General features: G+C 28.4%; 1 protein-coding gene across 1 annotated transcript; it reads left to right on the forward strand.

Moving 5' to 3' along the window:
• On the forward strand, positions 1 to 27,056 carry LOC122849005 (ATP-dependent DNA helicase pif1-like). Its single transcript, XM_044147512.1, has 2 exons — positions 1 to 138; positions 23,713 to 27,056. The coding sequence occupies exon 2, from the start codon at positions 23,717 to 23,719 to the stop codon at positions 25,064 to 25,066; it is 1,350 nt and encodes a 449-aa protein (XP_044003447.1). The 5' UTR covers positions 1 to 138; positions 23,713 to 23,716; the 3' UTR covers positions 25,067 to 27,056.
• Positions 27,057 to 27,860: the final 804 nt, after the last annotated feature.

A 27,860-nucleotide genomic window follows, 5' to 3' on the forward strand; every position in this document is an offset into this window, starting at 1 on the left:
ATCATAGACTGCCCCTCTTGTGCTAATTCGTTTCAAGTAGAGGGGATCACCTTTTCCACTTTCAATGTTTGATTCACAAGTGCAGGAAAAACGTCAAGAAACGAACATATTGCCGACATTCATACTCCGATAAAAAATGTGAGTTCTTGACAACATGAACAATTTGTCATTAATTATTAATTTTTGAAATTTTATTAGCTGAAAATTGTAATAAAACTTTATTCTCAGTTATTTGCTTGTTCCGATCTTATACAGGTTTTTTCAAACAAAAGTCGTGAATTGTATTGTACCTCGGCGAAGGGCTAAGTCTCCTGACTCAGCTGGCTTGCATGCAACATGGTGACATTTAGTTTACAAAAATTCCGATCGGAACGTCAATGCCCATAGTCATTTTTTAAAACTGTATTTCATCATTATACTGCAGTACGTACATTGCGAGAAATTTTAGCTAAATAATGCTATCATGTTTGAGTAGAAATTACGATAGTGATTTGTAATTTTAATTTTTTTCCTGTGACTGGCCGCGAGAGATAATATTCTACTAAAATATTTGGTAAAAAATTCGTATTCTCTAGAACGCGTTGTTTACTGAATTTTCAAGTAAATTTTACTATAAAATTTAGGACGTTGACACACAATATGGCCACCCGACTGGAAAATTGTTATGTAATTTTAAGCCCCGAGGCTAATCTCGATGTAGACTAATCTCTACATCGTTATCTATTGCAGATAGACATGAGGTCAAGCAAAGTTTATTATTGGAAATATAATTCTAAACAATTTATAAGGAATTACTTTTTTTTATTAATCTCTTAAATTACGAATTATGAGTCAATTAAAATAAAGAACATGCATGTTTTGTGAAAAAAATAAAAAATACTATATATAAAATATTATATTCACTAAAAAATACTGCAGAGTTCGATATATGCTTGTACACACTTGTACAGGTTAAGTCGGGCAGCGCTCACAAATTTCTACCAGGGTTAAATTACACTTCAATATATATTTTAAAAACAATATTAATAATTAAAACCAGTTAATTAATAATTAATTAATTAATTATTATCATTATTTTTTTTCTTTCAATAAATCTTTAGTCTTCTTTGTATCTTTGAGTGTTATTTTAGAAAAATAATCATTAAAAAATTCTTTTCCTTCATTTGACAAATATTTTAGTAAGCTTTTCACATTATTTAATTTTTCTTTACTAATTCCAACTGGTTGAGCTTGTGGTGTATCGAGCAAATGTTGGAAAGTTATTGTTTCATCATAAATATTAAATGTCTCTGGAGTGTCATTTTCTTCATATGTATGGTATACATCAACTTGTCCATTGGCAAAGTATTTTATTTTACTGGCATCTCTGATATGAATTTTTGATTTTGGTATTTTTAGTTTGTCTGGAATAGTTTTTTCATAATCTCTGACGATCATATCTTCATCTTAATTAATTAAATATCGTGGATTTCTTGAGTTTTTTATAATATTTATGAATGTCCACGAACTGGATATAAATGGGTTATCTCAATCTCAAGTTTTTGTGCCAATAGTGAAAGAAATGACAATACTACATAATTTTTATTTTGACCACTACAGCCATCTGATAATAAATATATTTTATTATAATAATTTAAATTTAATTCTTTGTGTATTGCATCGTATAAAAAATTGCACACAGTATTTGCCCCTTTTTTTAAATTACCTTCTAAAAAAAAGGTACATATAACTGTTTTTATCATTATTAAAGACATTAATATTAAAAACATGAAGCTAAAGAAGTCGTTTGTAATACTGTTCTGAAACTGGAATTTTCAGCAAAGGCGAATTTTGACCAAAATCAAATTCCATGCTCAGAGTATTTTCTTCTTGTATTATTTTATTTTTTAATTCTTTATGCAATTGAACTTTTTTTTTATGTTGTAATAATTCATCATTTGCTGTTGAATTATTTTCATTTTCGTAACAGAAATTACAAACATCTGTACGCGGTTTTATAAACGTAAAATTTAAATTATGATTGAAATAGTTCGCGTAAGTTTTTTCTAAGAGAGGAATAGTTTCATCACCAGTTATTGATGCATAGTAATCAATAAATAATTTGTATAAATTTGTTAATGATAAATTCGGATGATCAAAAGTTAATAATTTATATTTTTCTAAAGCATAATGAGATTGAGAATGTGGTAATGATAAGCAATGATTTTCAATTAATAGTTTTACTTCATCTGTTAATTTTGAATTGTAATGTGAGTGATTACCTCGGTTGTCATCTAATGGTTCATTATTTAATAAAAAATTTAATTATTTTTTTTCGTAATGTAGCAAATTTTCCTTCACCTATTTGTAACAATTGGCTTAAAAAAAATTGGCAAACTTCAACACGAGTATAAATACAGTTAAAATAATGAAACTATGACTTCAATTTCATGTCTTGAAAAGTGCCACCAGCTGGTGGTTTTTTTAACATCATCAGCCCACTCAACATTATGTTTCGACATTTATAATCGCCAGCTTGTGTCCAATAATTATCAAAAAATAATTTTCAATAGGATTTTTCAACTTTATCACAACACTTCTTAGGGCAACACGACTCAATAAAATTAAATGTTTTAGCATCTACAATTACATTTGAAACGTTTGTAGATTCTTGGCCCTATAAAATATACAAAAAAAAATATAAGAATTTATCAGAACTATTATTTAATAATATAAAAAAAATGAGTAGGTAGATTAATCAATGATTAATTTAAAAGCCACATAAGTAATTAATTTAATAACTTGGAAAAAAATCGTCTCACCTCATTTTTAGCTTTTTTATTTTTATTTTTTCGCCAAGCCGCTTCGTTTCTAGTTCTTTTAAGAGTTGGTAGTATTTCTTTTTTATTAGACATAAGTATAATTGTTTTTTTAATAATATTATAATTTAATAATTTATTTAATATTCAATGAGTAAAAGTAACGTTTTTTTATACAAATTAACTGGATAAAAATGAAATGTTTACTCAAGAAATCACTCAAGAGTCAACTGATTTAATATGGTAACAAATACATATAAAATATATATAAAAAACAAAAAATAATCAACAAACGAAAAAAAAAACAAAAGAAAACAGCGAAAAAATAGAGCTTTCCGCGAAGTTTTAAAAAATTTGCTATGGTTATTTTTAGTACATATATATATGTATATATACCTATATGGTAAGTATTAATTTGTTTAATAATATGATATAATATGATATGATATGATATAGTTATAAATATAACTACTTAAAAAATTATACATTTCACTTACCAGCATGCGCGAGAGATTAATATTTACGGTGACTTGAGACGGCGCATACGTTTGCTACGGGGGCAGCGGCAGCTCATGATTTATTAATTGATTAATAACTTTGTCAGTTATTGATAAAAAAATTTTATAATTTGGGAAAAACTTCTTGACATATCGATAAACAATATTGCCACTGACAAATTTCTTAGATCGAAAATTTTCTCGATACTTTTTATTTCAAAGATTAAGATACGTATTTTTCTCCGTGCATTACATAATAAAATAATAAAATAAAACAATACGGGTAAATAATTTTTTTGATACTACTTTCATTATCGCTAGACTATAACAAGACTACATTCCAAATTTCAAGTCGATTCATTAATAATTAAAAAAGTTATGACGAGTTAAACCTGGAGTGCTATTCTTGGTCCCGTATTGCCGGAGTTATTGCGGGTCCCGCAATAACGATTCGCCGACAAGAAATGTTTGTCGCGATAGAAAAATATTAAGGCGCTTGTAAGCTGCCATAGTCGTATGCAAATGCAAAAATAAGGTAGAATTTATTCATGAAAGCAACAACACGGAGAGAAATCCGCAGCAAATAATGCTGTAGAGTATCAAACAAATTTTAGTGTAGTCTACTGGAAATTGAGAAGTTGCGCGTGGGGAGGCCACCAGGATCGACTAGAATTTCCTACTACACTACAGTAATTTTAATCAAAACAAAACAAAAAAACAACACAAAAAATTAAATAAAACCTTATTGTTTAAACATCAAAATAAAAATGTAACGTGTTTATTAATTTTTAAAGAATAAATCATTTTATAATTTTCATGTGTTTCACCGTATTTTTATTTAGATTCATGAATAAAATAAAAACAATAAACTTTTTTAGAAGAGGTTAGGAACACACTTGATATAAATATAATAATAATCATTATAATAAGTGGGAATTAGTCGCTTTAATAACGTCAGCTATGATTTTTACGATACCACTACAGTAATATTTGCTGCGGATTTCTCTCCGTGAACAAGCGCCTTCATGTTTTTCTATCGCGACTAACATTTCTTGACGGCGAATCGTTATTGCGGGACCTGCAATAACTCCCGCAATACTGGACCAAGAATAGCACCCCTGAAAAAATAATGTTTTTTTTGTAAAATAAAATTATCGAATTTAATTTTTTAATGCATTAAACAATAATAATTGAATATAGTTTATTTGGAAAAAAATATAGCATTTTTTATTCTTTAGATACAGGTATTTTTTTTTTTTAATCATTTTGAAATTTTCCCAAATTAAACGCAAGCAACGTTGCATTTTATGTATCTTCAAGCGCTCAGCGTGTTATAGAATCCGGACTCTCAATTTATTTAGTTCCATTCTTTCCTATTTTCAAGAAATTTTCATATTCTTGCTTTACCCGAGTGGGAATTGAATCCGGCTTGGCCGGATCCTGATCCGAATCGGATTCAGTATGGCTGAGGTAATCCGGATCCGGGTTTCCTGACCCTTTTCGGATCCGTTATGGCTAAGGCTAACCGGATCCGGCTTTCCTTACTCTTTCCTGATCCGAATCGGATCCAGATTGCCGGACTTTAATCGGACCTTATTTTTTTTTTCAAAGTTAACCTCCGGATTCGGTCAGGCTTGGCTAAGGTAAGCCGGATCCGGTTTTCCTGATTTGAAACGGATCCAACTTAGAAGTATTTGAAAAAAAAACAAAAAAAAATTAATTTCAGAATGTCATTTTATTTTTTGATCAATAAAAATACATTGTTGCATATATAGTATTAATTATATCAAGTTTTTCTATTGTAATTTTGAAATAACTTTCTACACTTGTAAAGGACTTTTGATTTCATCGATTTCATGTAAACCGCCGTGGTCAATAGGATAGAGTTGCCGACTTTGAACAGAATAGCCCAGAGATCGATCCCCGCAAAATCCGGAATTTTAGTTTAGTTTAGGTTGAATTTTCTAAGATAAAAATATTGTTAATAATGATCCTTAAATAAAAAAAGCATTGGTGTCATGGCGTCGCATTTTGCGTGCGCATCCAAATTTGAACTTGGCGCTTCATTTTTCAAACTTAGCGCCTCATTTTTGAATTTACTGGAATCTGATTGGGGTATCAGAAGGTCACGTGCATTTTGTATAAATTGATATAGGTGGCGCTAATTGCATATACATATGTATGTGTGTGTTGACATATGTGATTATAACAACATTTTATATCTGTCAAAAAATATTAATGCCCATAACCTTCAAATGATTTACCAATATTTAATTGAATTGTTATAAATAAAAGAGTAGTTAATGTCTTATAAATAAAAAAATAACGAAAAATTGAAAAAAAAAACTACATCCAAACACAAAAAAAAAAAGATAGATTCATTTTTAAATAAGGCACGCGAACCTGTAAGAATGAAATCAAGATTTGTACATAATTAACAATAATAACAAAGTATTGTTAATTAAAATTTTGGAGTAATCAGATTTTTTTATTCAATGATTATTGAAGTATTGAATTAATGAAATTGGAAATCAGCACTAAGTGTATATCTAAATATATACAAAATCAGTAGATTGAGAACAGTCCTCGAATTCATTGCTATATCAGTGAACTTGTCCTTAAACTACTATATGCACAAATTCATATCTTATACGTATAAGTATATAAATTTGTGCATATCGTAGTTCGAGGACTAGTCCATTGATATAACAGTGAATTCAGGGACTGTCCTCAAAATACTGATCTCGTAAATGCAGTGCCGTAACAAAGAATTTTTGCGCCCTGGGCAAAATTATATTTTGCGCCCTATTTTTATCGATATAATATATGAAAAAAAAATCATTTGTTAGGTGTACCCTGGTAGAAATAATCTCTCCTGATTTTCTCCGGATTTTCTACGTAATTGAGACTTCCGGAGATATTTACGGAGTAATCTCCAGACTATTTCTATAATATCTCCGGATTTTTTCCGGAATTTTGACTTAAAAAAACAAACACAAAAAAATGGAAAAATTAATAAGAAAAAGTAGAAATAAGAGTTTGCATACGAAAAATAAAAAAGAAATTTTTTCTGAAAAAATCCGGAGAAAACCCGAAAAACTCGGAATAATACCGGAAGTCTCAATTGCGTAAAAATCCGGAGAAACGTAGGAATCCGGAGATAATCTGGAGAAAATCCGGAGAGATTATTTCTACCAGGGTGATATAGATGAAGAATGAATCATTACGAAATCAAAACAATTTTGTCTTCTAGCATTGTCACTGGAAAATATCTATGGTGCCTCCTGTGAGTTCTAATTGTTTTGTGTTTCATTTGTATTCATCTATCATGATGTCATCGAAGTCTATTGAAGATACAATCAATTTGGCACAATGATTCTTTTATTATATTATTGCAGACAGAAATTAATCTAGATTATGAAATAATTTATTTGGTTACATCTAATCCTTAGCAAAAGTTGCCAATAGTTTTGATTAATTAATTATGGCAAATGTATCTAGGGAAGAATGAAACCAAATATTATTCCTAGTCTAAATTGATTTTAAGCAATATCTCCTATCATAAATTGAAATTATTGTCTAAAAAGCTATTTATTTAGACTGAAATAATATATTTGGTTATACATTCTTTCCTCAGCAATATTTAATAGCTTTTTATTAATTAATTATGGCAAATGTTGCTAAGAAAGGATGTGACCAATTCCTTTGGCCTATAGTCAATACAAGTAGAATAAAAATCGGTCCATTATTTAACCTGCGTTCGTGGTTAAGTCTGTTAAGGGATTTGGACGATTTTTCGGAATATGAAAAAAATGAAATTTATACAGTAGATTTTTGAAATACTAATACATTTTATGTGATTTTTGGTAATTGTTTGAAGCTCGTTTTTATTAATTTTAAAGTTGACAACTTTTAACATTGCTCTTATGGAGAATGCGATTTTGTCAAAAATCCATTAAAATATAATATCTCAATCGACAATATGACATCATGAAAAAATAAAAGAGGTTTGGAGCTTAGTTTTTACAATTAATAATTGAAGTATAAAAATTGATTTTTATGAGGAATTATTGAATAATCACTAGAGACCTCTTGTGGATGACTTTGAGAAACATAATATTTCTATGAGTGCGAAAAAGACAAAAAACAAAAAATATTGTCTCACTCTTCGTTTTAAAAAATCGTCCTAATCCCTTAAAGTACGATGTTAGTGATAGGTAGAATTAGGTAGAATTTTAAAGTATATCGTGTCTTGGCCGTTGTCAGAAGAAAAAATTTCAATCGAAATTATTAAGTATTTTTTATTTTACGTCGTATTTTGCATTTTTAATATTGTTTTTGGACGATTGTCTCTAAACGAACAATGGCAATAATAAGGACGATTACCTTCAAATTTAGAAAGACAATCATGTTTATGTAATACCCGAATGATTATAAATGACAGTAGTCAATTTATTTCCTGAAAATAAATTTTTTTTTTCAATTGTTTTAAAAAGAATATTTTTTTTCTTGTCACGCGCTTCTAAGTGCGCCCCTCTTTACACTGCGCCCTGGGCAGTTGCCCCTCTTGCCCACCCCTTGTTACGGCACTGCGTAAATGTTTAATATATGCACTTAGTACGAATTCACAATTTAATTGATTTAATATAATAAAATTATTTTTACAATGAAAATTTAAGCAGCAGGTTATTATAGATTGTATTGTATACCATAAACAAGTTGAACATTGAGTTTTTTCTTGTAAACAATATGCATCCAACATCAATGTAGTCAGTGTGAAATAATGACAAACTCATGACGTGAGAGCGTGTTTACATGCATCTCTGAAAAATCATTATTAATTTTGTTTCTTATGATTTTGTACCTAATCATCAAGGCTTAATTTTTTAGTGGACCTTCACTCAAACATTATTTGAAGACATTGTTTCAGGATCCATGCTATAAAAATAATAGATAACAAAATGTTATAAATTTGTTTTGTATTTTGTAGGCCGAAAGATTACAACATCAACTTGAATTTGATAATGTTGTATTAACAGTAGGGCTCAACTTTTTTAAGCTCGCTCGAAGTTTCATGCTCGGCGTAAGATAATATTTCAACTAAAAAAATTAAGAAAATATAAGATAACTTTTGTTACGTATTGGTATTGATAGGTATTAAATGAATAATTAAATTAACAATTTGATAAATTCAAGGGACATATAAAATATCGAGTAAGCATATAAATTTTTTCTTTCAATTTCTCATGATTATTTTTTTATTCTTTTAGCAAAATTAACATTTTTTAAACATTTTTACCTTTTTATATATTCTTTTTTATTTAAAATTCATTTTGTAAAGCTGAAGTTGCAATCTACCTAAGAAACTCGATATTCCACATCCGTTGAATTTAATAAATTGTTATAAATAATTGTTTAATTAAATGATAAAATGCTGACTACCATGGGAACCTTAAAATATGATTGGTTCAACTATGGGGCATGCTGATAGATCGACACATTGAAAATTGACAAGGGCTAGTTAGACACATAAAATTTACACGAATAAAAAAGACACAGATTAATTAGATACAATTTAAAACGACACAAATTAAATGCACACGTATTAATCGGACACATAATATTTCAATTATTTTATAAGACACACAAAAATATTACATTCATAATTAGACACAAAATAATTCGACACAAAATAATTTATAACAAATATAATAGACACATATTCATTGATATTAGACACATAAAAATACGACAAAAATAAATTAGACACATTAAAAATAGAAACATTGAAAATAGACACATAATAAATCGACACGTAATAATCGGGCACATTAAAATAGAAAACTTCAAAGAACGACACAATGAATTAGACACTATTTAAAACGACACAAATTAAATTTACATGTATTAATAGGACACATAATATTTTAATTATTTTATAAGACACATAAAAATATTACATTCATAATTAGACACAAAATAATTTATAACAAATATAATAGACACATATAAATTATTATTAGACACATAAAAATACGACAAAAATAAATTAGACACATTAAAAATAGAAACATTGAAGATAGACACATAATAAATCGCCACGTAATAATCGGACACATTAAAATAAAAAACTTCAAAGAACGACACAATAAATTAGACACTATTTAAAACGACACAAATTAAATTTTATGTGTCTAACTAGCCCGTGTCAATTTTCAATGTGTTGATCTAACTGCATGCCAACTATGGTCCCACTTTTTATTATCCCTACTTTATTTATAAATTTTATGGGAATTTTCATTTTTTAGTTTTAAGGAGCTTCACTCTTGTGACAACTTTCGTTCTATTCAAATCATAAATTAAATCAAATAAAGCTTAATAAATCAAATTAAATAAAATAATAAAATCAATTTGACTTTTACGTTTCTAATAAATAAAATTTTAAAAGTGAATTTAAATTAAAAAATTCCTAGTGACAAATTATTATTTCCTAAATTATTTAACCTTTCCTAATCCTATAATCCTATAAAAATTATTGACTGTGACATTTCTCCAGTGTGTTGTTTTCTGGGCTTTTGAGTAAATATTACAATACTTTGTTAAATAATCAGAATATTTTGTACTAATTTGTACAAACTAAGGATTTTTACAATGAAGAACAACGACAAAAATAAATTATTTGCTCTAAAATGTTCATATACAAACGCATCGGGTCTTTTTGATTGAATTCTTATCTAATTTAAAAAAAAGAGCAGAAGCTAATTTGCACTCATAAAATCGGAATTTGTACATCAATAATAATAACAAAATATTGTGAATTAAAATTTGGAGTAAGCTATTTCTTCTTACAATAAATAGCAGATGATGGCAGACGATAGATGAAAAAAAAATTGTTGAACGACAATTATTTATTAACAGTTGCATAGTGCCGTCAATAAAAAATATTTTTAAAATTTTAAATAATTTTTTATTATTTTTGATGAGAAAGACGTGAGCTAAAAAATTTTAATTTACAATCTATGTTATTGTTATTGAGGTGTAACTTTTTATTTTATTGATACAAGTTGTAGCTTTTCCCTGGTGGAAATATTACTCCGGCATGAGATTGATGTCGGAGTAATTTCGTCGGCATGAAATTAGTACCGGCAAAATCATTTCGGCAAGAGATCAATGGAGGAGATAAAAATCCAGCATTGATCTCATGTCAGAGTAATTTCTCAAGAAATGGACCAAAAACGGAGTAATGCCGGAGAAATATTTCCACCAGAATTGCTCTTTTCTTTGAAATAGTTAGGAAGTAAATGGAAAAAGGATTCATCATTCAAAGCACCATGCCTCTGTATATTGTGTAAACATTTTTTGAAGTAACTTTTTTTTTTTTTTTTTTGTCGTTATTCTTCAGGTAAATAATTCCGATGTTAATAGCACAAATTAATACAAAATAATTCTGATCATTTAGCAAATTTTTCATGATTCCGAGTCAATTTCAAAAAAAATTAACCTGTCCTCCACCTTTCAATAACGTGTAAATAAAATAATCGTTGACATTATTAAAAATTAGTACAAATCAAAAGGCTTTTTATGGATTTCGTATCCACGGGCTGGGCTCAAGCATTCTATTAGGCATCGTCAAATATTATTTATAAATTAATTTTTTCTCCAATTAAAAATTTCATTGTTTTTTTTTTTTTTTTTTTGTTAACAACACCACATGATGACGTGTCATTGGAATTTAGCATATAGCATATAGCATAGAAACAACTGAGGCGGCCGCTTGCGGCCGGCGAGGGCGCTAGTTCTTAAAAAAAATAATTGAAAAAAGCAAATATATTTTTTTTTTTTAAATCAAAATTTTTTTAAAACAAAATTCGGATCCGGTTTAAATATAAATTTGGATCCAGTTTAAGCATAAAATCGGATCCGCTTTGGATGTAAAATTAGATCCCTTTTGGATGTAAAATCGGATCCGATTTAAATGTAATTTCGGATACATAATTTGGTATCCGATTTAGCCACGGTGTCCTTATTGTAACCGGATCCGGTTCACCGAATCCAATCCGGAGCCTAGCCGGCGTTACATTTTCAGTCCGAATCGGATCCGGCCAGCCTGATCCGATTCGGATATGTAATTAGGTAAACCGGATCCGACCTGGATCCGAATTGGAGCGAAATTTCCACTCGGGTTGAGCTGAAAAAATCCGATTTTTTTATATGCTGTTTTTTTTATGTGCTAGTATATGAAATTTGCATGTACAATATATGAAATTCTCATATAACGGCAGATTTGGTGCAACATTTATATACTGTATATAAAAATTTCATTTTTTTTTCCGTGTAGGGGAACTTTTTGCAGGAAAGAAATATATATTTGCTAAGAAACAGGCCAGGTCTACGAATATTGCGCGTTGTATTTGTGGATTTTGAAAGATTCTAATATCAATTGAAAGATCGAAACACAAAAAATTACACTAAAATCTTAGTTTATCGATCCATTTTCGAGATAGAGAGATCATTAAATTAACATTTACAATTTCTATACACGGAGAGAAGTTCCCAATAAAAATTGTTGTGTTAGCACAATAAAAAGGTGGCCAAACTGAATTCTCGTAGAAGTTTTTAAGTTTATAATATTATTTGTTTTCTTTTTAACATATTTTATCATGTGTTCTACAAAAATTGTTGAACAGCACAACAATTTTTATTATATGTATTATAATTTTTGTTTTAAGAAATAATAATTTTTGTTAATCGCAGAAAACGAATTTTATTAGTAGTTAAATAATATCTATTGAACAGCACAATAGTTTTTACGGTCTAGCAATATTTGTTGATCTTCTAACAATTATTGTAGCACATTGGAATAATTTTTGTTGCAGTGCCGTAACAAGGGGTGGGCAAGAGGGGCAACTGCCCAGGGCGCAGTGTAAAGAGGGGCGCACTTAGAAGCGCGTGACAAGAAAAAAAATATTCTTTTTAAAACAATTGAAAAAAAAAATTTATTTTCAGGAAATAAATTGACTACTGTCATTTATAATCATTCGGGTATTACATAAACATGATTGTCTTTCTAAATTTGAAGGTAATCGTCCTTATTATTGCCATTGTTCGTTTAGAGACAATCGTCCAAAAACAATATTAAAAATGCAAAATACGACGTAAAATAAAAAATACTTAATAATTTCGATTGAAATTTTTTTTTTGTTTCTTCTGACAACGGCCAAGACACGATCCTCTATACTTTAAAATTCTACCTAATTCTACCTATCACTAACATCGTACTTTAAGGGATTTGGACGATTTTTTTAAAACGAAGAGTGAGACAACATTTTTTCTCTGTTTTTTGTCTTTTTCGCACTCATAGAAATATTGTGTTTCTAGAAGTCATCCGCAAGAGGTCTCTAGTAATTTTTCAATAATTCCTCATAAAAATAAATTTTTTTATACTTCAATTATTAATTGTAAAAAAACTAAGCTCCAAACCTCTTTTATTTTTTTTCATGATGTCATATTGTCGATTGGAGATATTGGTATTTTAATGGATTTTTTTTTGACAAAAATCGCATTCTCCATAAGAGCCAATGTTAAAAGTTGTCAACTTTAAAAATTAATAAAAAAAAACGAGCTTCCAAACAATTACCAAAAAATCACATAAAATGTATTAGTATTTCAAAAATCTACTGTATAAATTTCATTTCTTTCTCATATTCCGAAAAAAATCGTCCAAATCCCTTAACAGACTTAACCACGAACGCAGGTTAAATAATGGACCGATTTTTATTCTACTTGTATTGACTATAGGCCAAAGGAATTTTTTTATTTGGTCACATCCTTTTCTTAGCAACATTTGCCATAATTAATTAATAAAAAAGCTATTGCCAAATATTGCTGAGGAAAGAATGTATAACCAAATATATTATTTCCTAGTCTAAATAAATTCTTTAGCTATTTTAGACAATAATTTCAATTTATGATAGGAGATATTGCTTAAAAATCAATTTAGACTAGGAATTAATATATTTGGTTACATTCTTTCCCTAGATACATTTGCCATAATTAATTAATCAAAAAGAGCTATTGGCAACTTTTGCTAAGGATTAGATGTAACCAAATAAATTATTTCATAATCTAGATTAATTTCTCTGCAATTTTTTCTATAATAAAATAGAATCATTGTGCCAAATTGATTGTATCTTCAATAGACTTCGATGACATCATGATAGATGAATACAAATGAAACACAAAACAATTGAAACACCTCACAGGAGGCACCATAGATAAATTTTCCAGTGACAATGCTAGAAGACAAAAATTGTTTTGATTTCGTAATGATTCATTCTTCATCTATATCACCCCTGGTAGAAATAATCTCTCCGGATTTTCTCCAGATTATCTCCGGATTCCTACGGATTTCTCCGGATTTTCTACGCAATTGAGACTTCCGGTATTATTCCGGAGTTTTTTCGGGTTTTCTCCGGATTTTTTCAGAAAAAATTTCTTTTTTATTTTTCGTATGCAAACTCTTATTTCTACTTTTTCTTATTAATTTTTCCATTTTTTTGTGTTTGTTTTTTTAAGTCAAAATTCCGGAAAAAATCCGGAGATATTATAGAAATAGTCTGGAGATTACTCCGTAAATATCTCCGGAAGTCTCAATTACGTAGAAAATCCGGAGAAAATCAGGAGAGATTATTTCTACCAGGGTACACCTAACAAATGATTTTTTTTTCATATATTATATCGATAAAAATAGGGCGCAAAATATAATTTTGCCCAGGGCGCAAAAATTCTTTGTTACGGCACTGTTTTGTTGTGCCAGCACAATAAATTTTCTTCTTCTTCCATACAAAACCGAACATAATTCGGAAGATTCGGGATCTTTCAGTATGTATATGTCTATCAACATATAATCACAAAAACTACAATTATATTCTATTACTCTCCCGATTATAATTACTATGATTATTAATTATTAATAATAATTATTATTGTTATAAAACTATCATTATTATTATTATTAATTTATTTGAAATAATATTTATTAATAATTTAATAAATATTATTTCTAATTACAATAAAAATTGTTGTAATTCTAATAATTTTGATTAATTATTTAATAAATTTTGTTTTACGCACAATAAAATTTATTATGCGGCCAACAAATTTTGTTGTGCCATTATAGTAAAATTCGTTGAGCTGTGTTTAACAAATGTTATTTGCTGGTAAAACAGTTTTTATTGAATTCTCATTTGGCCATCATTTTATTGTGCTAGCACAACAATTTTTATTGGAAACTTCTCTCCGTGTACAGTAATTTATCAAAATTGATAGTTGTCATTGAATACAACAGAAGTTGATGTAAAATAGAATATCAGAATTCGAGAACCTGCACAAGAATTTGTCAGTCTTTTCGAAACAATAATAATCATAACAAAAAAAAAACCTAGTTTTTTTTACAAAAAGAAGCGTCAAGTATTCGAAATCGTTTAGCTATTTTATTGTTTTAATACAAAAAGATGTGGTACTAAAAAAAGTCAAGAATTTAATATATTTTTAATGCATATAATTAAGTCTTAACTGTTGACAAAATTTTAAACTTGACCCCACCTTTTTTTTCAATCTAAATATCATTTATATATTATATATATTGAACCAGGTGGGGTCAAGTTTAAAATTTTGTCAACAGTTAAGACTTAATTATATGCATTAAAAATATATTAAATTCTTGACTTTTTTTGGTATCACATCTTTTTGTATTAAAACAATAAAATAGCTAAACGATTTCGAATACTTGACGCTTCTTTTTGTAAAAAAAACTAGGTTTTTTTTTTGTTATGATTATTATTGTCTAACTGATGGTGTTGATAATGCACTTTTTAATTCACTTGATGTAAATGTTTCATTATGATTTTTTTTTTTTTTTGACAAACTATCTAATAATTCCGTGAATGTCTCATTATTTTCTATTGACATATTATTTAATAAACATGTATCAACAATTTTGTCATATTTTGTTGATAAAACATCAACTAGTTCAGTGAATGTGGCATAATTTGTTTTTTTAAATGAAGTTAAAGTCTCAAATTTTTACCATTAAAAACATTCAATGATTCAGTAAAAGTAAGATGGGTTACTTCCAGAAACATCACTAAACATACTTATTTGCATCATTGATTCAGTTGAAATTTGTGAAACAGCCATTGCTAAACGATCACCAATGTCATCGTTACATTGTGAATATTTCAATCCATTGTTAATAAATTTATTATTGTTATTTTCGTTTTCATTAATTTTATCAATATCTGTTGTTGATGTATCTAAAAAAAATGGTCTTGATGTGTTCATAATTGATGCATCCTTAAATCAGACGTTCAATTGATAAAAGAATTAATACCATTTGATTGTGACATATTTAAAAATGTATCAAGACTTTCTTGACGATTTGATAATGACAATGATATTCATAACGTGCCTGACACTGATGGTCTCAACATTGCTGACGCATGTTCTTTGTCTTTTTGATTTGTATTATCATTTTCATTATTTATTTTTATTGATGATTTTTGTTGATAATTTAATTTCCAAACATTATGACTTGTTGGTGATGTTATTTCCATTATTAATTCCAAACTCATTCTTCCATTTTTTTCGGTCTCTTAAAAGTTCTTAGATCAATTGTTTTTGTTGTATATCATTTGACAAATCATCAAGTGAACTTACTTGATAAATCTTTTCTCAACCAAGCTTGAAGATCTTCGACACTTGATGATATTCTGTCACTCACTGACAGCAACCATTTTTCATTGTCATCACAATTAACATGTGATAGATCAATTATACAATCGAGAAATTCGTTGATAATGATGTCTTCGGCATCATTGTTCTAAATATTATTCATTTTATCTGACATTTTATTATTATTAATATTTATTACTCAAAATTACAAAATAGTTGTGCATCAACCATCACAAAAAGATGAACAAGTCAAAAGTATTTAAAAATATGTTAGCTTTTTTGCTCTATGAACAGATGCTCCTGCAGCTGATTTAGATATTCAAAAATAAATACTTTTTCATATATAAGTTAAAAAAAAAAAACTCATTAAACTCGATGAAAAGAAAAATAAACAATAACAACATGTGACTTGAAAAGATAGCTAAAAGTATCATTATTAAATTCGCGCCATCGATGCGATATTGAATACTGTAAATATACCTAAAGGTTTTTTCGCACCATTTACTATTCTTGCTCAATTTTATTTTTATTGTGTTGTCGAATTGCTCTGGACCTGTAAGCAATATTGCTTTGTGTTGCTTTGATTTGATTTGATTTTATAATGTTTGTCAGATTGCCCTAAGTTTTGAAAGAAATTTCAAGAAAAACGCAATTTCTAAAACTGTAATAATCCCAACAACATATGGCGCGCGCACCATCGATGCGATATTGAATACTGTAGTCTGTACTGATATAAAGGTTCTTTCACACCATTCTACTATTCTTGCTCAATTTTATTTTATAATGTTGTCGAATTGCTCTGGACTTGGAAGCCATATTGCTTTGATTTAATTTTGGTTTCTAATGTTTGTCAGAGTGCCCTGAGTTTTTAAGGAAATATCAAGAAAAAACGCAATTTCTGAAAATGATTTTGAAGTTTAAAAAAAAAGTATACATCTAAAAAATCTGTTTTTTTTTTATTAGAAAGCTTGATATTGATTTAATGAAAAGATCAGAAGACATAATATTTTTATCTAATCAATCATATTTTAAAATAAATTCCCAAGGAATTAGAGGGTTAGGGTTAGCTCTATGCCGATAATATATAGGCACGGTAGTTAATCTCGTTTCTCCCACTTTTTTTTTTCTCATACTTGACGCGAGGCACTACCGTGCCTCTTGATGAGAATTTGGTCGTAGATCGACGTCGAAGTCTATGCGTCACTCAGCACTCTGCTGCAGCCATTGATCATCATTCATATGGCCTTCTGTCACAATCGTGGATCGTCATAAGTCATCAACGGCTTTACATATATAATTATACATATTATTGAGAAAAGCTTGTAATTGTATAACTACATTTCCCTCGATATTTTCCTCTTTCCAGATTATTACCCAAAGATCCCGAGTTCGCAATTATTGTATAATAATCTAATATTATTAATCCCTGAAATATATTTTATCAACTTTTTATTTTTTTAAACATTTATTCAATAGTTAAAAAAAAATGTGTAAATCGTGAAACACCGCAAACAAAATAGTATATTATATAACTAGTACGTGAAGTAGGTGCTTCTTGCCAAGGTGAATTACAGTTGCCAAGAAAATTATATTTTAAGCAACATTATTTCCTCAAAACATAATTCTTTGGCAACAATAATTTCTTAGCTACATCTTTTCCTCAGCTACTGCTTTTTCTTGGACATTTTCATTTTTTTTAAATAAAATTACATGTATTTTATTTATTAAATGAATAAAAATGTTCAAGGAAAAGCAGTATATGGTTAGCTACCTTATTTCCTACATGATAATGATAATAATCATAATAGTAATATACCTGAGTGAACAATACAATATACAATCGGTAGTTAACGAATGTTAAAACAATCGGTAGTTATATTCTAACACAATATTCAAGACGATTTTTTGATTTATCAAACTTGTTGTTTTCAATCCAAACCGATCCAAACATGAACATGATTGTTAAAGTTGCATGTTTAAAATTACTCGTCGCTAGTCTGCCGGTAAAACAGCTGGCTTAGTATTTTCGATATACAGTAATTGGATGAGAACCGTTTTCTCATAAATGTGGCCGAAAATCTCGACTATAACCTCAAGCTGTCATCTTAAAGTTAATTCGAGTAAAACAAAAAATTATACGTAATCTGTTGAAAAATATTCATGATTAGAATGATTAGAAACAAAGTACAAACATAAATAGTCTATCTATTAACAATTTAGTTTCCCTGGTAGAAATACTCCGTCGGGTCGACATATGGTTCGACTTATTAAGTCGGCGGCAGCGTTGCCAACTCTGAAAACAGCAATATGGTATGAAGTTGGGGAAAATATGGTAAAATGGACACCATTATGGTATAGAAGGAAATTTTAAATTTTTTATTGAAACAAATTAAATGAAACCATGCAATTAATTTTTTTTTATTATTATTTATTTATTTAGTCATATTTACTTATTTTTATTAATATATTTATTTATTAATAATGACATTTTTCATATTAATTTTTTTAAATTTTTATCATATGAATTTTAGTACTCTTTAATGTAAAATATATTTTTAATTAAAAAACAATATATATTGTTTAATTTTTTTTTTTAATTAAAATTTTTAGTTTGTATCAAACAAAACTCCCATTAACTCATCATCATCATCATCAATATAATTTTCTTTTTCTTTAATATTTGGTTTATCATACAAAGTACTTGTAGTCATACGTGGAAGCATTTCTTTGGATAGCTTAAATTTAATGCAATTTCCATTGGAAAGAACATGTTGACTAGCTTATAATATTTCACGCATTGTTGGTACACCTAATTTATTTCTTATTTTTGTTTCAGCCAAGTTAATTTTACTGAAAGTTCTCTCACTATTAGCATTTGAGTGTGGGAGTGCTAAAATATTTAACACACACTCAGATAAATTTTTATACAAATATTCATCACCATCATTTTTTATGCTCATTACATGGACCCAAAAAGCATCACACATTACAACATTTTTTATCAACTTCCTGTGTAAGTGTGTGCAAATATTTGGGACCAAATGACCAATCAAGAGATCTCTCTAGTTGTCTCTAGTCTTCTTGATTGGTAGCAAGGAGGAAGTATGTCTACCAATATGAAAAAAAAATGTTACTGTTTGTAATTAAAAAAAAAAAATTTCTGATTTTTTGGTAAAAAAAGTAAATTATGGTATATGGTAAAGTCGTTATGGTATATGGTATGGAAGATCAAAATATGGTAAGCATACCATAATTATGGTATGGTTGGCAACGCTGGTCGGCGGTGAAGTCGATTTTAACATTTCGCCAACGTAAGGTCTAGGGATAGTCGGGGTGAGAAAAAAAACTTAATACTATTGGACTTGAAGAAATTTTTGGGCTTAGACCGGGTTATTCTACACGGAAAAAAATATCCTGCGATTTTTACACAGAAAATAATGTAAAATTTGGGACCGTATTAAATATTGTAAGAATTTTTATTTTTTTTTTGGTAATCGAGTGTTTCACGTATTTTTGTGTATAGTTTACATCCTTCTTGTAGAAGTGTTGTTTTACAAAGTTAAACTGCGAGAATTACATTTTTTTTGTAGAAAAGTTGTTTTATAAAGTTAAACTGTAGAAATTACCTTTATTTTGTAGAAATGGTGTTTTATCGATGAATCATGTAAAATTTATATTTTTTTTTGTTTTTGAATAATATATAACGATTTTAAATTGCTAAAAAAAAAAAAAAAGATGATTTTTTTTTTATTCAGAATATTAACGGGTTTTGTTTGTTTTATTTTTATTTTTGCTTGTCCCAACCGGGATTTGAACCTACATCTGCCTAAACCTATATAAACCTACAATCCTAAAGCCAGTGCGTTATCCCCTAAGCCATCACGTGTAAACTTAAAAGTCGGAAAATTTTCGTCCATATCAAGAATGACATTCGACAAATAAAAAATAAGACATTTTTAATTGATAAATTAAATTAATAAAGAAATAAACATATAAAAAAATTAAAACATTGATGAAATATAAAAATTAAAAACAAATAAATAAACTAGAATTATTGTGTCAAATAACTGTGATATAAATATAGACTACGAATCAATTTATTTGGACACTGGCTATTGGCAAATATTGGCTGAGAAAAGGATGTGACCAAATGAATTAATTCGTAGTCCAGTCTAATTTAACAGCCATTTGATACAATAATTTTATTTTAATATAGGGATAGGGCTGTAATATTAATCTAGACAACGAATTGATTTATTTGGATGTATCCTTTCCTCAGCGGTATTTGCCAATAAGCGGTACATGTAAATTTATTTTTTAAGAATACAAATGTCCAAGGAAAAGCAGTAGCTAAGGAAAAGATGTAGCTAAGGAATTAAGGTTGCCAAAGAATTATATTTCAAGCAACATTATTTTCTTCAAACATAATTTTTTGGCAACCTCAATTCCTTAGCTACATCTTTTCCTTAGCTACTGCTTTTACTTGGACATTTTTTATTTATTTTATAAATAAAATACATGTAAATTTTTTTTCAAAAAAAAATACAAATGTCCAAGGGAAAGCAGTAGCTAAGGAATTAATGTGGCTAAGGAATTAATGTGACTAAGGAATTCTTTCCTTGAAAAATAATTTTTTGGCAACCTCAATTCTTTAGCTACATCTTTTCCTTAGCTACTGCTTTTCCTTGGACATTTTTTATTTATTTTATAAATAAAATACATGTAAATTTTTTTTTTTAAAATACAAATGTCCAAGGAAAAGCAGTAGCTAAGGAATTAATGTGGCTAAGGAATTAATGTTGCCAAAAAATTATGTTTCAAGGAAAGAATTCCTTAGTCACATTAATTCCTTAGCTACATCTTTTCCTTAGCTACTGCTTTTCCTTGGACATTTTTTATTTATTTTATAAATAAAATACATGTAAATTTATTTTTCAAAAATACAAATGTCCAAGGAAAAGCAGTAGCTAAGGAATTAATGTTGCCAAAGAATTATGTTTCAAGGAAAGAATTCCTTAGTCACATTAATTCCTTAGCTACATCTTTTCCTTAGCTACTGCTTTTCCTTGGACATTTTTTCCTTAGCTACATCTTTTCCTTAGCTACTGCTTTTACTTGGACATTTTTTATTTATTTTATAAATAAAATACATGTAAATTTTTTTTTTTAAAATACAAATGTCCAAGGAAAAACAGTAATAATAATAACTAAGGAATTAATGTTGCCAAAAAATTATGTTTCAAGGTAATAATTTCTTAGTCACATTAATTCCTTAGCTACACCTTTTCCTTAGCTACTGCTTTTCCTTGGACATTTTTTATTTATTTTATATATAAAATACATGTGAATTTATTTTTCTAAAATAGAAATGTCTAAGGAAAAGCAGTAGCTAAGGAATTAATGTGGCTAAGGAATTAATGTTGCCAAAAAATTATGTTTCAAGGAAAGAATTCCTTAGTCACATTAATTCCTTAGCTACATCTTTTCCTTAACTACTGCTTTTCCTTGGACATTTTTTATTTATTTTATAAATAAAATACATCTGAATTTATTTTTCAAAAATACAAATGTCCAAGGAAAAGCAGTAGCTAAGGAATTAATGTGGCTAAGGAATTAATGTTGCCAAAGAATTATGTTTCAAAGTAATAATTTCTTAGTCACATTAATTCCTTAGCTACATCTTTTCCTTAGCTACTGCTTTTCCTTGGACATTTTTTATTTATTTTATATATAAATTACATGTGAATTTATTTTTTAAAAATAGAAATGTCTAGAGAAAAGCAGTAGCTAAGGAATTAATGTTGCCAAAAAATTATGTTTCAAGGAATGAATTCCTTAGTCACATTAATTCCTTAGCTACATCTTTTCCTTAGCTACTGCTTTTCCTTGGACATTTTTTATTTATTTTATAAATAAAATACATGTAAATTTATTTTTCAAAAATACAAATGTCCAAGGATAAGCAGTATAGAAAAAAGTGTAAAATTAATTATAAAAAATTATGTTTCAAGGAAAGAATTCCTTAGTCACATTAATTCCTTAGCTACATCTTTTCCTTAGCTACTGCTTTTTCTTGGACATTTTTTATTTATTTTATAAATAAAATGCATCTGAATTTGTTTTTCAAAAATACAAATGTCCAAGGAAAAGCAGTAGCTAAGGAATTAATAATAACTAAGGAATTAATGTTATAAGTATGTTTTCAAGGAAAGAATTCCTTAGTCACATTAATTCCTTAGCTACATCTTTTCCTTAGCTACTGCTTTTCCTTGGACATTTTTTATTTATTTTATAAATAAAATACATGTGAATTTATTTTTTAAAAATACAAATGTCCAAGGAAAAGCAGTAGCTAAGGCTAATATGGCTAAGGAATTAATAACTTTAAACATAATTTTTGGCAACTTCTATATTCACTTGCTACATCTTTTCATAGCTACTGCTTGTCCTTGACATTTTTATTTATCAAATACATAAAAATACATGTAATTTTCATTTTTTTGAAAAATAAAATGTGCAAGGAAAAGCAGCAACTAAGAGAAAAGATAATGTAACTAAGGTAATTAACAACTTAATATATTTTTTTTGGCAAATGTATTCCCTCAGCCACATCTTTTCCTTAGCTGCAGCTTTTCTTGGAAATTTTCATTTTCAAAGAATAATTCTGATGTATCTCATTTTTTAAATAAATAAAATACATACAACTTATTCATTCAATAAATAAAATAAATGTAGTTCATTTATCTAATAATAAATAAAATACCGCTGCCGATAATGTCATTTTAATAAAAACCATGCTAGGAATTTTTTTTTTTTCAAATACCATAACCTCGATTTAACGACGACAAACGGGCAAGTTCGACATTGTACTGACATACGGCCGACATTGGGTCGACTTTGAATTCGACTTAACTATGTCGAACGCTAAAAAGTATTTCTACCAGGGTTCTTTGGGAAAATGCAATCGATATTCTAAATTTTTCACTTAAAGAGAGTTTAACAGAATATCCGACGTCGGCCCGATGGAAATCCCGACTTTTCTCCGACTTAATAAGTCGGGACACTCAGTCGGGCCGACAGAAGTTTTCTCCTCGGGAATTTTACATTGAGTTTTGTTGTATTCAATGAGAACTGATTTGATGAATTACTGTATAGACTTTGCCTATAGCTAACAGTAATTTTTCTTTTGCCGTAGTTCGGGATCGAACTCGAGACGTTTGAGGGGAGAGTTGAGAGCGCTATTCTCTACTCCAAACGAGCCAGCTAATTTTGTTTCTATTCCTCATATAGATCTTCAGTTTGATTCATCTTATGTAATTTTAGAATTATCTATTTAATATTTCCACAAGAGTACTTTAAATATACTATCAAAAGTTCATTAAAAAAGTATTTTAAAATAAATTCCAATGTGTCTTCAATTATCTGAATATTATTTACGAATTTTTGGACATATCATTTCATTTTTCAAATGCTTTTTTCCATATCAAAATTTATGACTTGACTATTCTCCCATTTGTGAGTCGGTTGTGTGTCATTTTGTGTACAATCAATGCACAAACCGACTGTCGTATTGGCGTCGCATTGTGTTGTCGATTTTGCTAGGGCACTGAATAATTAAATGAAGATGAATCAAAAAATAATTTAAAATTTTATGAAGTAATAATAATATTTATTTTATTGTTTAGCACAATGTCGGATCAAGGTTACTGCACTGGTGAAATAGTGGATAGTCAAACCACGTTTGAGAGGATATTCGATGAAGCAGTACGTTCTCATTCGAATATTTGTTTTTATGGTCCAACTGGTACCGGAAAAACAAAAATGCTAATGCGACTGTTTGCTGAATTAAGTAAAGAAAAAAAAGTTATAATAACATCAACAACTGCACGAGGAGCTCTCTCAATTCAAGAAGAACTTGGAGAAGGAGCGACAATTGCCAGGCGTAGTGGTGTCGGTACTAGTAAAGTTGAACACATTGAGGCTGCCATGGAATATATCGCCAATGACATCCATGAAATAGATATTTTATTAATCGATGATTTTAGTTTGTTAAATAAATCTAGGTTTGAGAGTATCAATAACCGCTTTTGTCAAGAACGTTCTGAACACAAAAAACCATTCGGCGGAGTCCGATTAATTATGGCAGGAGATCCATACATGGTGTCACCAGATAACAAACCAAGATTTTTTAAATCTTCCATCTGGGGTGAATGCGCTTTTGTCACTTATGAGTTAAGAAATCCTTTTCGTTATGATGCTAAAAGTCAACACTGGTTTGAGACGTTGCTTCGAATTCGTTGCGGAACAGTTATAGATTCAGACTTGGAAAAGATTCAAGAACTTGTTGCTGCAAATGAAAATGATGTGAACTTACGTTTGCAAGAATACTGGAAAGATAACGAAACACATGGAACTACTGAGTTCATAATGTATATATGCTCTACGAAAAATGAAGTTAAGTCACATAATAATAATCAGCTCCAAAAAATCAGAAGTTCAAAAATTGTAACTTTAAAAGCTTCTGACACAATTCCTGAAGTAGCAGAACACATAAAAAATGAACTTGAAAAAAAATTGGATCATGAAATCGATAAAATTATTGAATTGAAAATTGGTGCTACTGTTGTTACTACACGAACCCAATCAAGTATACCATCGGGTACAGTGGGAGTTGTTAAACAAATAAATGATGGCATTTTGACAATTGTTGTTAATAGTAGCAAAGAAGAAATTAAAATTAAACGCGTTTCACATGATGTTAAATTTGATAAATATTATCCAAAACGGGTTCAATTTCCTATTACGCTGGGTTATGCTACGACAATTCATAAAGTATTAGGTGTTGAGTTCGAGCATGCTATTATTTCATTAAAAGAACCATCATGGTTAGAAGGTTATTTTTATACCGCTCTGAGTAGAGTAAAAAATTATAAAAATATAACACTCTTATCATCCTCGTCTTTATGCATACCTGATTTCATAAAAAGTACTTCACATAGTGGTGTAGCATTCGACCAACTAATTACTAAAGAAAAATAAAGGTTAAGCGAGAAACGAGTTAAAAAAAAAAGATCGAAAAAACCTACCATTGTTATTCTCTTATTGATTTATCTCATTTTTATTATAAATAATAACAATACTAATGATTATAATTAATTAAATAACAAATTAAGTTGTTTTTTAGGTATTTTTGTTATCTAATCCAATTTAAGCTCGATTCAACCTTGTTTCGATGTCGCACACCAATTCCTAGCCTATACATATTTTTCTTTAAATAAATTATTTTACAGTTCCTGCAATAATTACATAAGTAAGGAAAAGTTGTAGCTATGGAAGAGATGTAGATTATTATATAGTTTTTCTGGCATTATTAAATCTATAGTCGAGTTTTTTCGTTAATTTTTTGGCACTGCATTAAGACTGTGTATACACGCAGAAGCTAAACGAGCATGCGACTTTTTGGATCGTTTCTTAGTAGTCCGTAAGACAGAAGCAAAAACAGTGTGTGAAACTGAATTGAACAAAATATACCTGCTAAATGGTAGTCCTTAAGACCCAGAACACGTTGCACCTATTTCCAATCATTTTTATTGTCTGCCGTCTACAGGTAAGCCAGGTAAAAAATCGATAATTTATATGACTCTGAATTGATTGGAATTTGTTTAATACTTTTAATTTTATTATATTAAGTTAATTTTAAAATTCCAATCGAATGAGTTATCTCGGATGGCCGAGATATTAATTTTTGAAAATTGAAAAAAAAACATGAATTATAGCGTATACGTCTAAACTGATTGGCGAGCTAGGTTATTTTTCTTTAATGTATTTTAAATATAAAGAAAAAAATTCCAATCAAAAAAAACATCATTAAAAGGGTTAAAAAAGTTATAGTGTAGCTGCACACACATGTATACAACCTGAAAATTTCATTGTATTTTTGTAGGGTGCAAACTCACGACAAGAAGTGCTTTCTTTTGAGGGTTTATTTTTTTCACTTCAATGCGCATGATCATACACGTGCGCATATTATGCAAACATGAGGAAAGAACAGTGGAATCGAGCAAACGATTCTTACATAATAAGAACTAAAACACACCTGATCCACCCCCTAGGGTACGTTCCAAAAATCACTCGGAAGTCCGGAAGTTCAAGATTGTGATCATAAAAAATTTTTGATATTTTGTTGTGGTAAACATAATTTTTCTTTCATGAATTTTAATAGGTGCAAATCAAAAAAATATTATTGTTTAATTATTTATAATAATTATAAAAATACTTTTCACAACTGTAATAAGTAACAAAAGCAAGTGCCATGTATGCAATATGGCTAATTTTGTTGTTTACAATCTACAGTAACCTCCAGTAACTTTTAAGTTTATTTTATTCCTATATTTTATCGTCTACTGCACCGTTTCCGGGCTTCCCAGTGATTCTTGGAACGTACCCCATATGTACTACGCTGTTGTAAGCTGACTTTTTGCTGACAGCACATTCAACTACGCATGCGCAAAAATGAATTGGAAAAAAAATTTTGTGGTAAGCAACATTAATTCCTCAGCTTCATCCTTTTCTTAGCTACGGCTTTTCCTTGGTATTTTATTTATTTATTTGACAAATGAAATTAATAAAATTAATTTCGATAAATTAAAATACCGAGAAAAAGCAGTAGCTAAGAAAAAGATGAAGCTAAGAAATTTATGTAGCCAAAAAAATTATGTCGTAAGCAACATTAATTCCTTAGCTTCATCTTTCCCTTAGCTACTGCTTTTTCTTGGTATTCTAATTTATTAAAAAAAATTGTAATAATTTTATTTGTCGAATAAATAAATAAAATACCAACAAAAAGCAGTAGCTAAGAAAAGTTAGCTAGTGCTTGTCTCTGGTATTCTATTTATTTATTTGACAAATTAAATTAATAAAATGGATTTTGATAAATTGAAATACCAAGAAAAAGCAGTAGCGAAGAGAAAGATAACTGTAATTGTAAGTATTTTAATTTAGATATGACACTAAAAATTCAAGAAAGAAATATCTATTTTTGACGCATGTAATTAAGTCTAAACTATTGGAAAAAAAAAAAAAAATTTAAACTTGACCCCACCTGGTTTTTCTCAAATAAGATTTCAGTATTTAAGACATATATTTTACATCAGATGGGGTCAAGTTTAAATTTTTTTTTCAATTTTAAATTACATGCGTCAAAAATATATATTTCTTTCTTGAATTTTTAGAGTCATATCTAAATTAAAATACTTACAATTATAGAGACAACTTCGAACACTTGACTCTTTTTTGTAGAAAAAAACTTTGTTTTTTTTTTTTTTGTTGTGATATCACATCTTTTTGTGAAGTCATTTAGTCATATCAAATTTAATAGATCCAGCCTAAAATTATTGTTTTTAACTTTGACACATTTACACATTTGTTTTGTATATATATAATATATAAAATATATATATATATAAAATATATATATATATAAATTATATATATAATATATAAAAAAGTTTATTTATTATTTTCGAAGTCATCAAAGAAACAAAAGAAATTGATAAAATATAAATAAGGAGAGAGATAGATATAACGAGTAATAAAAAAGTATGAGAGAGATGAAATTTTTTCTGTCCTAAAACGTAAAAACGCACAGTTGAAAAATTCATTCGGTTATTAAAAATGAAATAAACTACTAAATAATTCGGTTTTTTTTTTTAAATAAAGCTTGATACTATATAATGTTAAATTATAAAAAAATCATTAATTTCTATTGTCACCATCATATTTTAAATGAATTTTGAAAAATTCAGTAACGGCTGCATTCTCTTTGAAAATTGAA

Source organism: Aphidius gifuensis, linkage group LG2, assembly GCF_014905175.1.
Source record: "Aphidius gifuensis isolate YNYX2018 linkage group LG2, ASM1490517v1, whole genome shotgun sequence".
Classification (NCBI taxonomy): domain Eukaryota; kingdom Metazoa; phylum Arthropoda; class Insecta; order Hymenoptera; family Braconidae; genus Aphidius; species Aphidius gifuensis.

What these genes read in the sequence shown, in the direction of transcription:
- LOC122849005 (XM_044147512.1), top strand. Translation starts at nt 23,717, where the DNA reads ATGTCGGATCAAGGTTACTGCACTGGTGAAATAGTGGATAGTCAAACC.